The 17,257-nt window shown below is 36.1% G+C and overlaps 2 protein-coding genes across 2 annotated transcripts; both read left to right on the forward strand.

Annotated features, from left to right (window-relative positions):
• Positions 1-8,312: 8,312 nt before the first annotated feature.
• Positions 8,313-10,600, forward strand: LOC131537595 (H-2 class II histocompatibility antigen, A-U alpha chain-like). The gene is made up of 4 exons (XM_058771166.1): positions 8,313-8,443; positions 9,266-9,511; positions 9,753-10,037; positions 10,217-10,600. Exons 1-4 carry the CDS (start codon positions 8,386-8,388, stop codon positions 10,420-10,422), a joined length of 795 nt encoding a protein of 264 aa, XP_058627149.1. The 5' UTR covers positions 8,313-8,385; the 3' UTR covers positions 10,423-10,600.
• A 2,483-nt stretch (positions 10,601-13,083) lies between these two features.
• Positions 13,084-16,766, forward strand: LOC131537598 (rano class II histocompatibility antigen, A beta chain-like). Its single transcript, XM_058771171.1, has 6 exons — positions 13,084-13,210; positions 14,786-15,061; positions 15,199-15,480; positions 15,645-15,767; positions 15,883-15,910; positions 16,019-16,766. Exons 1-5 carry the CDS (start codon positions 13,147-13,149, stop codon positions 15,903-15,905), a joined length of 768 nt encoding a protein of 255 aa, XP_058627154.1. The 5' UTR covers positions 13,084-13,146; the 3' UTR covers positions 15,906-15,910; positions 16,019-16,766.
• The last annotated feature ends 491 nt before the right edge of the window (positions 16,767-17,257 follow it).

Genomic DNA, 17,257 nt, shown 5'->3' on the forward strand with positions numbered 1-17,257 from the left:
AAAAGCGGTGATGAATTATGATGATATAATAAAAGAGGTGATGAATTATGATGATATATAATAAAAGAGGTGATGAATTATGATGATATATAATAAAAGAGGTGATGAATTATGATGATATATAATAAAAGAGGTGATGAATTATTATGATATATAATAAAAGAGGTGATGAATTATTATGATATATAATAAAAGAGGTGATGAATTATTATGATATATAATAAAAGAGGTGATGAATTATGATGATATATAATAAAAGAGGTGATGAATTATGATGATATATAATAAAAGAGGTGATGAATTATGATGATATATAATAAAAGCGGTGATGAATTATGATTATATATAATAAAAGAGGTGATGAATTATGATGATATATAATAAAAGAGGTGATGAATTATGATGATATATAATAAAAGCGGTGATGAATTATGATTATATATAATAAAAGAGGTGATGAATTATGATGATATATAATAAAAGAGGTGATGAATTATTATGATATATAATAAAAGAGGTGATGAATTATTATGGTATATAATAAAAGAGGTGATGAATTATTATGGTATATAATAAAAGCAGTGGCGGCTCCAGGATGTTTTTGTTGGGGGTGCTAAGGGGGGGCTTAACAGTTCAGAGGGGGTGCTAAAAAACTAATTAAATTGAGAGATAGTAATGAATGCCTAACTTTAGCTAGCGTTTTTTTTATATATACAGCAGCTTCGAAAAAGGCATATTTAACTTTTTTTCCAGTGGTATTAAACTTCTCATATATGCCACTGTTATTAGTAATATAACTTCTAATGCCAACTGCCAAATATGACACTTACAAAGTAATACAATTTATGAATGAATATAGAAAAGAAAGAAAGTTGGGATTGTTTTCTTTTTTCATTGTTTTATTTATTTATTTAAGTTATTTAAATTTTTACTTTTTTTTTACACATATCTAGTCATTTTTTTTCTGACCATCAAGTGTCAGTCACTCAATGCCAACGGTTAAGAAAACATGGTAAATTCTAACCATTTACAATAGATAGTGCCGATAATTCATAAAACTATTTCCACACAGGCACGCATTGCGTGTGATAACCTCCCCGTTTGCATCGTATCATGTGTAGATGATAGCCAGAGATAGGCTGTTGTCAAAAGCATAAAAAATTGGCAATATTAAGAGGTTTTAGCATTTCCGATTAATGTAGGCCTGTTACATTTTTCTTATTATTAGGCCTATTGTTATTATTATTAGATTACTTTTATTATTAAATTACATGAAATTATTGCCCTGCATGATGCGCTGTGAGGATAATAAAATAGGCTAGCTTACTCCTTATTGAAAATGTTTTTTAAAAGTTTTTTTTTAAAACAGGTCTATTACTGAGCTAGATAATGTCATCTCTGAGTTAAATAATGAAATGCCTTTAACTGAAAATTGAGTCTTAATCTTGTACATTACTCTCCTGTATCCTCCAATTTGATACTGTTAAGTGCTTTGACACAATCTGTATTGTTAAAAGCACTATATAAATAAAGATGACTTGACTATTAATTTATACAATGAATTATAGGTCTATAATTATTATTATTAACACTGCAGTCATCAATGAAAATTCAGAGCTGCTTTATTTCATGCACCGATTTTCAAAAACAACCTGTTTAATGCGAAATAGGCCCTGGCGCCGCCACTGAATAAAAGAGGTGAATTATTGGTGATGTGTTGTCCAATAATGTGATAAAAATATAAAGAACTGCCAATGAAAGAGTGTAAGATTTTGTCTTAAAAAAACTGTAATGTTTTGGTGCAATGATTTATACCAGATCTAAATGAGATTAAAATACAAATAATGTCAAATTCACAGGTTATAAAATTTTTTTTGTATTTTTTAAAAATATTAAGTGGATATTTAAAGTTAATTAAATACCTAAAAATGTATACAATGGCAAAAAAAATTAAATAATAAGAATTCGTTTTTAGAAGATAATACGATAATAATAAGAAGATAAATGAAAGCAAAAGCAATAAAAAATGTCAAGTATAAATATATTCAAAATGGACCATTTCACAGATTTTTAATGAAATCAATAGGAAGGTCATTGCACACTGAGTCCGAAATTTTCCTTTCCTATCAAAATGCACGCTACGGAAGCGGAAACGCAGAAAATCGAACCTGATCCGAATTTTTTCATGACGGAAGAAAGTTTTGGAGGCAGTGTGTAAACATGATTGACACAACGTGAGGTCGTATTTATTTTTTAACGTGCAAACATTTTGGCCTTAAGTCAAGTTTTGTAATTATATGAGTTGCTGTCTATGAAGAGTGATTCAAATCACTCACTAATGAGACTCGGTTTACAGCTGCTGAACTCCACAGAAACAGCTGCAGTTTTTCTCAAATAAAAATCACATTCGCTGCGTGTTTCAGGGCTGTTCATGTGACGTCAGCGCACAAACCCGTATATGGCACGTTTCCGGCAGTTCTTTACTGTTTTACTGAAAAATAAAATTGAGTTTTGTTGATACTTTAATGTGTGTAAGTGGCCTGGCGTTTCTGATTTCTTGACACGGACAGAAACGGACTCTTTTGTGTTCGGCAGTTTTCCAGTCCGCTCGCTAACACCGCAGTAAAGATAGTTTGCGGTTCGATATTCAGATTTCTTTTGGCTATAAATACGTAGTGCGCTGTCATAGACATGCAATTAATACTGCATGACATTCTCCGTGATTTGTGAATTCATATGGCAGTGTCCTCCGGGCCGAAATCGGGGGGGTTTTTTTGTAGGGAGCCTTAATTTTATAATGGCTATAGCTCCAAAAATTGGAGCCTGGACGGGTCAGCTGACCCTTCTCTGAGTCATGTACATCACTATTCTGATCTGTGAAAACTTTAGGTAGCCCCCGTGTTTATTAGGTCTTGCGCTAGGTCGATAAAACCTTTTCCTGCAACCGTATGAAATGACCTAATATCGCGACAACAAAATTCCACACATTTTTCTGTGAGATTGGATTTTACAGAAGCAGGTACTGACTTAGCTGGTGGAGATAAAAAGTTCGAAACCGATGTCTGTTTGTAGCTACTAGTGGACAGGCCTGCTGTTGAACGAGTGCATCCACGGTCACTGTGTCGCTGTCTTCTTACTGTCGTAGGCCAAGACAGCTTTGCAAGCCCTACACTGCACGTAGCCGCTGTGCTCTTTATTGCTCGTATGTACAAGATCGTAATTCCTCCATATTGCAGCTTTTCCTGCATTGTTTGGCACTGTAATAAGTTTCCCCTCATTAAGTTTTTGCTTTATCGCACTCATTCTGTCTGCCGTGTTGTGAGAAAAAGCGCGCGAGATCAGGAGTACATGCGCAAAAGTTAAATGTAAGTATAATATATAATATAATTAAAATATTTGATTTGAATTTTTTTTTTTTTTCGAACCCGAACCCGGCCCGAGCCCGAGGGTATTGGTTAAACATTAACCCAGGTAGCAGACCTCTACTCCTGTGAGACTCCAGACTCCAGAAGGCTGTGGTGTGTGCTTCCTCCATTGTTCGTTCCAGCTCCTGTATCATACGGAGATAACGGTTACCACTCATCCTAGCTCAAGTACTTCTACTCACCATCACCACTCACCGTCAAGTCACCCGGATTCCTCTCACGAACTCTCTGTGCTGCAAATAAACATCCCTGCTTTTACTAACCTGTTGTGTCTAGTCCTCTTCCGTTACAATAATACTGTTATTTCTCACAACATGACATGGTTAAAACATCCATAATACAAAAACACTAACGAAACTTAAGTAAATAACTATCCTGCAACACCACAGTATGTCCACATGAACCTAAATATAGGCTTGCGTTCGAAATCACAAACTCAATTAGTTGGTACTTCATTTCAATAAGTACTTAACGAGCGCTAAAAGAGTACGTACTCTACAGCCAAATCTCGTTAAGTATGAATGCGATTTGGACATCATCTGCCATGCACTGTAAAAAACAATTTACTGTTACAATTTACAAAACCCGCTGCCTAAACATTTTTTTGTTATCTTGACAATATATTTCTTGTTGAAACAATTTCGTATTAGAGTGGAATTAGTCAAGTTAATAAACATGCTCAAGTTGACTTGACTATTATTTCCTAGTTCAGTTAACCTACAGTAAATCATGCCAACTAGGATTTTTTTTTTTGAATTGATAAACGCAAGCAAATTTCTTACCTAAATCACATTTAGTTTTTAAAAAATGAGTGTACTGTACTACTGTATAATAAAATATGAATGGAATGCACATGAAGCACAAAGATCTGATTTTAAAGTTTATGGCGCAACATGACAAGACAAGTGTAAACATCACAAGGTCCTTGAAAGTTTCCAAACTCTCCCCCATCATAATGCAATTTAGTGGTCATAAAACAAGTAACAGATAGAAAGAGGAAGGCAAAAGCACTTGTCAGTTTGAAGGAAAATGTGTCCTACATTACTGTATAAGAAAATAAGATGTGAAACAACATTTGTTTTCATGAGAACATGCATAGTCCAGGTCATAACATGACAAAAAATGCATTCTAAAAAGTAGTAAAGGCTCAAAAGTTCCTTAAAAAAAAATTAAAACACTTTATGCAAGTGGAGCCCATGGACACGTCATGAACACTTGGTAGGGGTTCCTTTTGCTTTAATTACTGCCTCAATTCGGCGTGGCATGGAGGTGATCAGTTTGTGGCACTGCTGAGGTGGTATGGAAGCCCAGGTTTCTTTGACAGTGGCCTTCAGCTCATCTGCATTTTTTGGTCTCTTGTTTCTCATTTTCCTCTTGATGATACCCCATAGATTCTCTATGGGGTTCAGGTCTGGTGAGTTTGCTGGCCAGTCAAGCGCACCAACACCATGGTCATTTAACCAACTTTTTGGTGCTTTTGGCAGTGTGGGCAGGTGCCAAATCCTGCTGGAAAATGAAATCAGCATATTTAAAAAGCTGGTCAATAGAAGGAAGCATGAAGTGCTCCAAAATTTCTTGGTAAACTGGTGCAGTGACTTTGGTTTTCAAAAAACACAATGGACCAACACCAGCAGATGACATTGCACCCCAAATCATCACAGACTGTAGAAACGTAACACTGGACTTCAAGCCACTTGGGCTATGAGCTTCTCCACTCTTCCTCCAGACTCTAGGACCTTGGTTTCCAAATGAAATACAAAACTTGCTCTCATCTGAAAAGAGGACTTTGGACCACTGGGCAGCAGTCCAGTTCTTCTTCTCCTTAGCCCAGGTAAGACGCCTCTGACATTGTCTGTGGTTCAGGAGTGTCTTAACAAGAGGAATACGACAACTGTAGCCAAATTCCTTGACACGTCTGTGTGTGGTGGCTCTTGATGCCTTGACCCCAGCATCAGTCCGTTCCTTGTGAAGTTCACCCAAATTCTTGAATAGATTTTGCTTGACAATCCTCATAAGGCTGAGGTTTTCTCAATTGGTTGTACATCTTTTTCTTCCACACTTTTTCCTTCCACTCAACTTTCTGTTAACGTGCTTGGATACAGCACTCTGTGAACAGCCAGCTTCTTTGGCAATGAATGTTTGTGGCTTACCCTCCTTGTGAAGGGTGTCAATGATTGTCTTCTGGACAACTGTCAGATCAGCAGTCTTCCCCATGATTGTGTAGCCTAGTGAACCAAACTGAGAGACCATTTTGAAGACTCAGGAAACCTTTGCAGGTGTTTTGAGTTGATTAGCTGATTGGCATGTCATCATATTATAATTTGTTGAGATAGTGAATTGGTGGGTTTGTTAAATGTGAGCCAAAATCATCACAATTAAAAGAACCAAAGACTTAAAATACTATAAAACATTGTACATTTATCTACTGACACTTAGTATCAGTCAGTCAAGCATTATAATATAATATAATGATAATTTAATATTATATGATGATAGAACTTTAGTAATTAGAATAACCAAGTATGAATGCATATTTGTCATCAATATAAAACGCACTAAGGATCAATGAGCTGCTGGGTTCATGAATATTAATCACGTTGTCTGCGTTCGCTCGAATTGATTTGCTGAAATCAAAACAGGGATGATAATAGGTGAGCGCCAGCCAATGAGATTGTCGCTTGCGCATTAGTTCCGCCCACTACCAGAGAAACCGGCAGTTCTTAAAAGCTGAAGAATTCCAAAGTAACTCCGTTATTTTGACAGGAAAATACAACAAAGAATATCGTTTTCATGCAGCGCGTCAATCCTGCATGTTATGAAAGACTCTCTTGCTCTGTGTCTTTCTTTGCGTGCGTGTATGTGAGAGAAAGCGACGGCGAGTCGTGCGCTTCACACTAGAGTTTATGGTACGTCAAATACAGCTACACTGCGCATCCATTCAGATGAAAAATGTAATTCTAATAATATAATATAGTAACGCCACATTTTATTGTCAGTAACGGTAGTGGCGTTGTAACGGGGGAAACAGTAATTAGTTTGATTACTCGTTACTGAAAAAAATAACGCCGTTAGTGACGCCGTTTATTAATAATGCCGTTATTCCCATCACTGCTGATTGGCCAACGCAGAAGTTCCTTTCACCAATTAGAAGCTTGGCTGAAAGCAACACCGGTGCGACCTATGGGCGGGACTTATCAATGCGCCGCTACTATTGGCTCTTAGGGAAATCTGTCACTGAAGTGAGATCAATGATTGGATGAAGCTTTTTCACTTCTGAAACACTCCTTTTTCATTGACTTTCTTAAACTTTTAAACTATATATACTTATATATTTTAACTTCTTACTGGCTGCCTGACTGGGTTACACGGGCTAAAAAAAAGCCTGCCAATTAAATACAAATTTAGCTAAAGGCTGATTATTTTTGTTTTAATTTGATAGTTTGGGGTCTTTTATGCATTTTAGGTACCTTTTCTCAAAATTAAAGTAGTCGAATTATGTTGTTAAAGTTTGAGAAATAGATTGTTCCTGTTTATCTGATGGTTTTCAGTAAAAAAAAAAAAAGATTTCATAACTGCATGTATTGTTTTTCTTTGCATGTCCCAGCATTATTAGCAAGTTTAAATAAGAACACTATAGTTTTATTGGTAACACTTTACAATAAGGTGTCATTTGTTAACATTAGTTAATGTATTAACTAACATGAACAAACAATGATGAATACATTTATTACACTATTTATTCATCTTTGTTAATGTTAGTTAATAAAAATAGAGTTATTCATTGTTAGTTCATGTTAGTTCACAGTGCATTAACTAATGTTAACAAACACAACTTGTGATTTTAATAATGCATTAATTAGTAAATGCTGAAATTAACATTAACTAAGATTAATAAATGCTGTAGAAGTATTGTTCATTCTTAGTTCATGTTAACTAATGTTGTTAACTAATGTTAACCAATGAACCTTATTGTAAAGTGTTTCCGTTTTATTCTGCATGTAATTAATGACCTGCATGCAAGTACACATTAGTTCATGAGTATCAACACATGTTCCACACTTTAAAACAAGGGTTCATTTGTTAACGCAAGTTAACTACATTAGTTAGCATGAGCTAACAATAAACAATACTTATACAGCATTTATTAAGCTTAGATAATGTTGACCTCAGCATTTATTAATACATTAAGATGTATTAAGTGGTAATGCTTTTTAAAAATGTTATAAAATATATTATTCGTTGTTAGTTTCTGTTACGTAATGCATTAAATAATGTTATCAAATGAAACCGTATTGGCCTCTTGCTGAGAAGATGGTATTTGCACGTTGTTTACTGCACATGAGGTGCACAACTAAATAAAATCAAACTTCCTGAGTAGCTGTAATGTGCTAAACAAGATGACTGGATCTACATTGGTGTATTCTGCTGTATTCTGAAATCATTTGTTGCATCCATAATAATGCATTGAATAGTAAGTATATTAATCACATTGCTGTAGGCATTAACAAAAATGTTTTACTCCTGTAAAAACATACGTTTGCCTCAAAAAATATTTCACAGAGACTGCAGAGTAGTTACAATTAAAAGTTACAATATTGCAATTATGGTGTGTACTTACAACTAACATATACAAGACAAGTGCACTATCATAACTACAGATTGAACATGCAGATACTTTAAACATAAGTACAATTAAAGAACATGAAGGTACAACGTGAGTACATTGTATCAAGTGCTTAGTGTGTCATGTTAGTAGTACACAGTTGCTAAGGACACCTAATATAAAGTGGGACCAACAAGACAGTAGCCTCAGTTTTTTTTGTTTCCTCCTCCTCCCCTGGATACAGCAGTGTCACAGTAAGGGTTAAATTCTGAGTAGAGGATGTGTTTATCAAACTGAAACTAAGCTTTTGCCTGCTCTCATTCACCTCGACTGAAGTTTCCTCTGTCATCGACAAACATGGAGCTGTATCTGGCCATGCTTTCCCTCACTGTTTTTCTCTCAGCTGATGCTCAGTGTAAGTTCATACTTTGCATATTAAAATATTTACACAACGATTTTTAATATGAAAAGCCTGTATGATGTATGATTTCATGAAGTTTGGCATCAGTACAATTTTTTTTTTAAAGAAGTCTCTTATGCTCATCAAGACTGCATTTATTTGATAAAAAATTCTATTTTTATTATATTGTAAACTGTCATTTATTTCTGTGATCAAAGCTGAATTTTCAGCATCATTACTCCAGTCTTCAGTGTCACATGATCTTCAGAAATCATTCTAATCCACTTTATTCTTCAATGCAGAAGTAAGCCTGTGTGAGAGAGGTTCAGTAGGCGCTATAGGCAAATAACAAGAACAATAACAACGTGCAGTAAACGCTAAAACTGTTTGCATTACAAACCAGTGTGTTCATAATTAAGATAATACATTAAAATAATATGGTAAGACACAGCAATTCTTAATATCAAGCAGCAAAATTAGCATTTTTGCACAGATTAAAATGGTGGGACACAGATGACACCGGAAGCAAGATCCATAACATTTATAAATGGCTCGCTCTTACAGGAAGAAAAAGCTGGATATGCTGATTTATTATTGATGTTGGAAACAGTTGTGCTGTTTAATATTTCAGTGAAACCTGTGGTACTTTCTTTCAGGATTTTTGATGAATAAAAAGTTAAAAGGCAACATCTTCACATTTAGAAACAGCTGGTGCTTTAAATAATTGACAAAAAAAGAGGTTTTGTGTTAATTCCCAAAACACATTAGTTATATCTGATATGCAGTTTATTTGTCTGTGTATTTCTAATTTATATTTTGATGTTTCTTCCATTTCAGTAGAGCATAACGATTTCTCAATTACTGGATGTTCTGAAACAGAGAAAGAGTCTATGACTGGATCTGACGGAGAGGAGGCATGGCATGCTGACTTTAATCAAAAGACAGGAGTAGTCACATTACCTGATTTCGCAGATCCTATGAGCTTTTTAGGATTTTATGAAGAAAGTATTGCAGATCAAGAAGTATGCAAACAAAACCTGGCTGTACTCATTAAAGCTTACAAGAGCCCACCAGAGGAAATGGGTACGACATTTAAAGTACAGTTTTGCATGAGTTTTAACGTTTTACAGTAATACATTCCTTTAACAGAAATTTAATGAGCTACATGTTATACATTCAGTGTTTTCAATATTTTGGTTAACCATGAGTTTTGGCTTGCAATTGTATTAAATATGTATGATATAAGTGTTCTTATGCATGCATTTTATTTGAATGCGGCCATATGTACTGCTGCAGAGTTCAACACAGTTACGTGTGTTCACAGACCCTCCTGAGACGTCCATCTATCCGAGGAACGATGTGCAGCTGGGTGTTGAAAACACGCTCATCTGTCACGTGACTGGCTTCTTTCCTCCACCTGTCAATGTCTCGTGGGCTAAGAACAATGTGATTGTGACAGAAGATGTGAGTCTGAGTCAGTACCGGCCGAGGAGAGATGGATCCTTCCATGTGTTCTCCTCTCTGAAGATCACTCCTGAAGCTAGAGACGTTTACAGCTGCACAGTGAACCACCGAGCGCTCCAGGGCCAACCGCAGACCAGAATATGGAGTAAGAGCCATTTACAAAGAATCAAATGAGCTGATTTAAAAACAACAGTATTGATTCTGTGACAAATGAAATACCAAGCGCTGAGAGGATTGTTACAGTGAAAGTGCATCTGCTCAGCAGCTGTTCTAACATTCACATTCATATACTGAATTCATATTACATATACCTCTAATCACCAGGTGTCCCGGAGGCGGCTGCTGTCCTCCCCAGCGTGGGTCCGGCGGTCTTCTGTGGAGTGGGATTGACTCTGGGGCTCCTGGGAGTCGCTACTGGACTCTTCTTCCTCATTAAAGCAACTACAACTGCAACTACGCCAGACATGACCAAAAACATAAAACATTTAATGCAGTGGACCCAATCAAAGAGAGCTTATCCAGGATTCTGAAGACATTACAATTGCAGTTCATCAGAAGTAATCTAAAGAATTCAGAATCTTACTTAATAATTAAAATAAGACACTTTTGCTACCTTCATGCTAAACGTAGTTGATTTTGTCATGGACTGAAATATGAAATTTTTTGTACTTAAAATTATGGCAATAAAATTTAAACATGTTTCAGAAACTTTCACTGTTATAAAGCAGGGGGATCGCCATTTTTGTTTTTTTCTTTGCATATGTATTCTCTGCATACACAACTTGCCATATAAAAAGCTGTTAGAAATAAAGCGTGCAGGGACTGAGAAGGCATGGACATGCAGAAGGGTATTTTACAGTGATATAAAGCAGTCACTTTAGAAAAGTCTACATGATTTTATCAGATGTTATACACTGATTAAAGGAACACTCCACTTTTTTTGAAAATAGGCTCATTTTCCAATCCCCCAGAGTTAAACAGTTGAGTTTTACCGTTTTTGAATCCATTCAGCCGATCTCCGGGTCTGGCGATAGCACTTTTAGCATAGCTTAGCATAGAACATTGAATCTGATTAGACCGTTAGCATCGCGCTCAAAAATGACCAAAGAGTTTTGATATTTTTCCTATTTAAAGCTTGACTCTTCTGTAGTTTCATTGACGGGAAATTAAAAGTTGTGATTTTCTAGGCCGATATAGCTAGGAACTATACTCCCAGTCCGGCGTAATAATCAAGGAACTTTGCTGCCGTAACATGGCCGCAGCAGGCGCAATGATATTACGCAGTGCCTGAAAGTAGTCCCCAGCTAGTTAACTAGTTATGATATATAGGGGACTATTTTCAGGTGCTGCATAATATCACTGATTATTATGCTGAAATGAGAGTACAGTTCCTAGCTATAATCGGCCTAGAAAATTGCAACTTTTCATTTTCCGCCGGTCTCAGTACACGATGTAACTACAGAAGAGTCAAGTTTTAAATAGGACAAATATCGAAACTCTTTATTTGATTTTATAGTTATGTATACATTATTTTATTTTAAATGGTTGAAAAACCTGTTTTGACATCAAAATAAAGCACTTTCCCTCTGTACATGGCTGTGGGGACGAGCAGTTTTGTGGTGCTTGGAATTCTTTATAATTATTATAAAACAAATATTGCCACATTGATGGCTCAAGAAGGTTTAATTGTTCAAATAACACTGTTTCATTTAAAAAAAAAAAAAAAAAAAATTGTAACCAAGTCTAATATTTCTGTAAGGGAAGAAAAATGGACATTTCCATAGAATGACCCCTATATATTTTAGGCTATAAATATGTGGCTATGTTAGAGCTCCTCTTTGAAGCTCTTGTGCTTTTCTCCTTTTTCATCTCTCCAATCCTATTCTGCTCACAGGTGATTGGAGGTAAGTTTTGTTCCCACTTTTGCTGCAGTTTGCTGATTTTTGTAAAATAGCTTGTTTTTGCTTTTCAGATAAAAGAGTGGTTTCAGTTTAATATGTTGCAGGCTTATTTATTGGTAATAAGAAATTATTAATAAATAATACTGATGATAATAAATCATAAAAAAAAAAATATTGGGCTTGTTTTAGGCTTGTTTTTGAAGCTGCGGTTGCTTATTTGTCTTGCGAGAGTTGGCAACAGTGGTCACAAGCCAAAAACTCAGGTTTCCCTGTCTACACGATAAAACTGCAACCTGAGCCTTTGAAAATCTTCCAGCTGGCAGAAGTTTTCAAAAATGTTTGGTTTCAGTGACCTGGTGCAGCGTTTGTGTGAGGACGAACGGCCAAACCGCACAGAAAAAGCTGCAGTTTTGAAAATACCCGCGTTCGTGTGGACAGGGCCTTAGAGAGGAGAAATCAATCTGTACATAGAAAATATTGTATAATAATTACATATAAATAAACTAGTTTTTACCGGTGCAATGTTAAAAACAAAGCATCGCGATACAAATGCCAATGCAAACTTTTATAAACCGATGCATCGCATCGTTAACTTTTATGCTGATGTACCGATGCGATTCGGTGAATATTACCATACCCAATAGGTATATTTGGGCTGTTTAAAATATTTAAGAAAATAATTCATGTATTTTAGAGTTGTTTGAGTTGGGGGTAAATTAAACACGATCTACGGTGATGTTGCAATCATGTTGCATTGTGGTCTACGGAGCGGCCTGCAGTGTGCATATGAAGCAGACTCGCTCTCTCGGTCTAGATCAAGGGGTCGAGGGTGTGCCCATACAAAAGTCCCTTGTTACATTTAACGAAGTGAAACGTGTTATTCACCTGAGAGGAAGTGCTTAGGGAAGTTCACGAGGGCGTGTCTAAAAGGGAAGTGGAACACAGGCTGAATAATTATAGGAACTAGCTACCAATGCGGTTCCCAGACAAATAAATGTTCCTCTGTGACCCTTTCCTGGTCACATTCTAATGATTTAATAATGATAGTTATTATAGAGTGTTATCGTGGATTAAAAAAAAATAATAAAGTGTTTGCGTCCTCTAAAACTGGAGAGCTTGTTGAAAGCTTGCAGGTTTTTCCAGGAATGTAAGTAAAAAGGACATTGAGTTTACCAAGTTAAGCATTATTTAAATTTTTTGAAGTGCGTTTTTAAAATGAAAGCAGGATATGGTTTAGCAACACGTGACACATCAGCAAACAGTGTCTGATTGGACAGTGGTTTTAGACCCTCATCTCTTCATCATGAAGGGAGTATTGGCTGCTCTCAGTTGTGATAGTCAGAGCGAGTGAACATGTCTCTGCCAAAGCTCTGGGGTTTCCATCACATTCTCCTGCTGTCTGTATTCACCGGCGCAGGTGAGAGTAACGGGCTGTACTAACCGACACTGAAGAAATGAGTATTATTATAGTAGTAGTGGTGGTGTGGCTATATTGGTGTTTTTGGTATTTAACAGTGTTGGTAAGATTTAACAGCAACATTTTCTTAAACGCTGTTAGTTATGATGGTTCTGTTAGTGGACCCTCCAATGTAGTAAAGTAGAAGTGCAGATATTTTAATAATATAATCAGGACCGGCCCAAGCCTTTATGGGGCCCTAAGCAGAATTTTATTTGGGGGCCCCTCGGTGCCGCTAATATAACCGGTTATTGTCAAAGCTAGATTATTCACTCACTATAACTCTAACGCACCCATTATCAGTTTTGTTTGTTGTAGCTTTATTGCTTACGTCATACCAATTGTCTGCCTGACATGTTTTTACCCTTCTGTGATTTTTAATTGTAACAGTAGCAAACTTACAAGAGTGGTCAGGTGTTAATTTGCACTTTAACTTTCAAAGTCTTAAAGTATTAAGTGGCATACTTAATGTGGTGTGCTGAAAACAGCTACAGTAAATAAACCAGCAGACAATGCATTTACAGAACAGAATGTTATTTTAACAACATAAATATTAATTGTAGATATTGTAATTGTAAATAATTGTAAATATTAACCCTAAGTTGTACTTTTATTACAAGTCATACTTTTTTATAAGCTTGCTAATTGAGGCATAATGATATTGGAATATAATAGCAAAGACGCTCTAAGGTAAATAATGTTAAGCTGTTATCAGTTTATGAAACAGAAGCTTATTTTTATTACGAAAATATACCCAGGAAAGTTATTTTTAAGCAGAAGACAAAAACCTTTCATCTAAAACCAAGTAAACTGTTATATTAATATGTTATATTAAGAAGTCTAATTGCTGATGTTTTGCTGTTCAAACATGAACTTCCCTAAAACAAAAAGATACCCTACCTAAGCTATGCTGATTAACTATGCGTTTCATATTTCATAACTGTTCAGTGTTTTCAACCGAATGAAGTTTATTTTAGGTTTCAGACATTTAAATACACTTCAATTAAGTAAAAAATCCATTTAGTTTGTTAAATAGGCTACACACTGATTTCTATGGAAAGCAGCAATATTATTCGATCAAATACACATTGTGTAGGTTACTATAAAGTTTGCTCTGTTTTTCTCCCAGCTGCAACTTACTTTCATGTATTTCAGGAGAAATAGGTGAATTTATGTGATGTTAATCCGACAGATCCACACGGCAGCGTCCAGCGCATATTATCAACACGGACATTATTGTGCCTGAAATAATAAAATGATATGTATAGATTATTTAATTATTTAATATTGCCCTTTCGTATAATTACCACTGTCCATTGACATAATATATCATGAATTAAAATAAAATAAACTGTCATTTCATGTAGGCTACTCTTGGGGGCCCTCTGGTGGCCCTAAGCAGCAGCTTAGTTCGTGTATGCCTCGGGCCGGCTCTGAATATAATAATATGAACATGACATGATGTTTTAGAAAGGACATTCTATTAATAACAACAACTGGCAGACGTGTTCAAGTGCTTGTGTTTTTGTTTTTCAGCTAATGGATATTATAATTACCATTGGTCACAGTGCATCTACAGCTCCCCTGATTTCAGTGACATGGTGTTCTTGGTTGGCTATTACTTCAATAAGTATCTGGACGTACAGTACAACAGCACTGTGGGGAAGTTTGTGGGGTTTACTGAGGTTGGAGTGAGAAATGCAGAGAACTGGAACAAAGATCCAGCAATCTTACAGCAATTAAAGGCTGAGGTTGATACATTCTGTAAACCTAATGCTGTACTGTACAAAACAGCTATCCATGATAAAGCAGGTATGTGACTCAGAACTCTTATTTTAAACAGTTTGGTGATTTTTAAAGGAAAATTTTTAGATAACATCAAGCACATTTTTAAATTGTGTAATTGTAATGTATATTGTAAGTTGTAATTGTGGCTCCTCCTGGTTCAGTGGCTCCAGCTGTGAAGCTGAGTTTAGTGAAGCAGGGCGACAGCAGACATCCATCGCTGCTGATGTGCAGCGCGTATGACTTCTTCCCTGAGAAAATCAAAGTGTCCTGGCTGAGGGACGGTGTAGTGGTGACTTCTGACGTGACCTCGACTGAGAAGATGCCTAACGGAGACTGGTACCACCAGATCCACACTGAGCTGGAGTACACTCCCAAAGCTGGAGAGAAGATCTCCTGTATGGTGGAGCACGCCGGCTTCAAGAAACCCATGATCTATGACTGGAGTAAGAGAGAGGACTCTGACATACCAATATAGCATCCATCACACAATAAAAGCAAATATGGAAACGGTCCAGATGTCAAATCTCAACCTGCTAAACAAAAAACACAAAGTGTATATCTGACAGTAAATGCTGTGATGATATAGTGATATGTGTGTTCCTCACAGACCCTCCTCCGCCTGAGTTTGAGTGGAATACGCCGCTGTCATTCACTGCTGGAGCTGCTGGACTGATGCTGGGGATCATCATAGCGGCTGCTGGATTCATTTACTACAAGTCAACATCAACAGGTCTGTGAGAAGAGAGCAAACCATTGACATACCAACCAATTCCACTTACAGAACAACACACTATACATGTCATGGCATGTTATTTTTAAATGAATTACTCCTTTTATTTTGATAGATGAGATCCCAGTACTACATTAATGATGGTAGGCTTACATTCTATTCTGATAACCTTATTTCTGTGTGATCAAGCATTATAATGAATTACTGAATAATCAAGCCCAGTAACACGAGTAATAATCACTGAATTGCAGGTCCTCATCCAGACTGAAAGACGCCTCATCATGGAGAAACACACACACACACTCTTCGTGACACAACTAACACACACAGTGTGCTTCAAAATAAACCATCATGATGAAGATAGAGGAGATCATATCAGACGTGTTACCGCTAATATTTCAGCATCTTTAGGCAGTATTGACAGTATTGATGCTTGAAGTTTGTTAGCTATAAAAATGAACTATATACCTGTGAATTCACAGAGCAGTGTAAACAACTCAGTAAATGTTATATTCTGTGCCGTGTTCCTGATCTACTGTAGCTGATACCAATTTACGGGTAATTGAGATATCATGAGTGCAGTATTACGGTATTACAGAGTATTGTTTACTGTGTTTAGAAAAATGGAACAAACTGTTTTGTCTAAAACTTGTTTAAAAAGCTACAATTGTTTCAGGAAAGTGTATGGGACATCATACTTGGCTACACATCATGTCACTCTTTCACTTTTTACTTGTGGCCAAATCTGTGGAACAAAAGCAGATGACAGTGAAACATCAGTATTCTGTGTGCTGAGAATAAAACAGTGTGATTGTTCTCTGATTATATATAAAACACAGCATTATTCATCTAAAATGGATGGTAAAAGGGGATGGTGGTTTTACAGAGGGGATGCTTCTTGTCATGTTTTTTTTTTTTAAATCAGTGTGAAGGTGCACTACCCACTAGGTGCAGAGTGGATGAGAAGCACAGATAAAGAATAAAAAGACACCAACAGGTTTTTCTGTATTGGAAATTATTATATAATCACACCTTCATTCCACACAGAACCCCAATATAGAACAACAGATTTATTATATTTAGATTTAGGCTATATCTCTATGTATTCTTGATTGGCTTGAAAAGGGTGTTTGGTTAGGCTAGTTCTTCATTTATTGAATGAGGACGGGAGTTTGTTATTCTTCAGTGATATGTGTTCTAAATAGCTACTGAACGTAAACAATTTAAGCACGTTATAAATGCCATTCCAAAAATCTATTTATAAATCTATAAAAAACTTTTGTTAACATGCCAGATGGATCACTTCTCTTTAATGGTAACGACCTCAAAGCTTCCCAACAAACTTATTCGTTCTTGTTTGTCTATAGACTGGGCTTGCTTCTGTGTAGATATAAATTCTATTCTTTGTATCAGCTGGGCAAGGCAGGTATGATATGATGGCTGTTATAGCCTACCCTGCTCGCCCAGTAAGTTGTTTGTTTAATTAAGTA

The sequence above is a fragment of the Onychostoma macrolepis genome, chromosome 03 (assembly GCF_012432095.1).
Source record: "Onychostoma macrolepis isolate SWU-2019 chromosome 03, ASM1243209v1, whole genome shotgun sequence".
NCBI classification, from domain to species: Eukaryota; Metazoa; Chordata; class Actinopteri; order Cypriniformes; family Cyprinidae; genus Onychostoma; species Onychostoma macrolepis.

Coding starts and splice junctions, on each gene's coding strand:
- LOC131537595 (XM_058771166.1), top strand. CDS start 8,386: ATGGAGCTGTATCTGGCCATGCTTTCCCTCACTGTTTTTCTCTCAGCT. Junction 8,444..9,265: donor TCTCTCAGCTGATGCTCAGT/GTAAGTTCATAC, acceptor CTTCCATTTCAG/TAGAGCATAACGATTTCTCA. Junction 9,512..9,752: donor GAGCCCACCAGAGGAAATGG/GTACGACATTTA, acceptor GTGTGTTCACAG/ACCCTCCTGAGACGTCCATC.
- LOC131537598 (XM_058771171.1), top strand. CDS start 13,147: ATGTCTCTGCCAAAGCTCTGGGGTTTCCATCACATTCTCCTGCTGTCT. Junction 13,211..14,785: donor GTCTGTATTCACCGGCGCAG/GTGAGAGTAACG, acceptor TTTGTTTTTCAG/CTAATGGATATTATAATTAC. Junction 15,481..15,644: donor ACCCATGATCTATGACTGGA/GTAAGAGAGAGG, acceptor TGTTCCTCACAG/ACCCTCCTCCGCCTGAGTTT.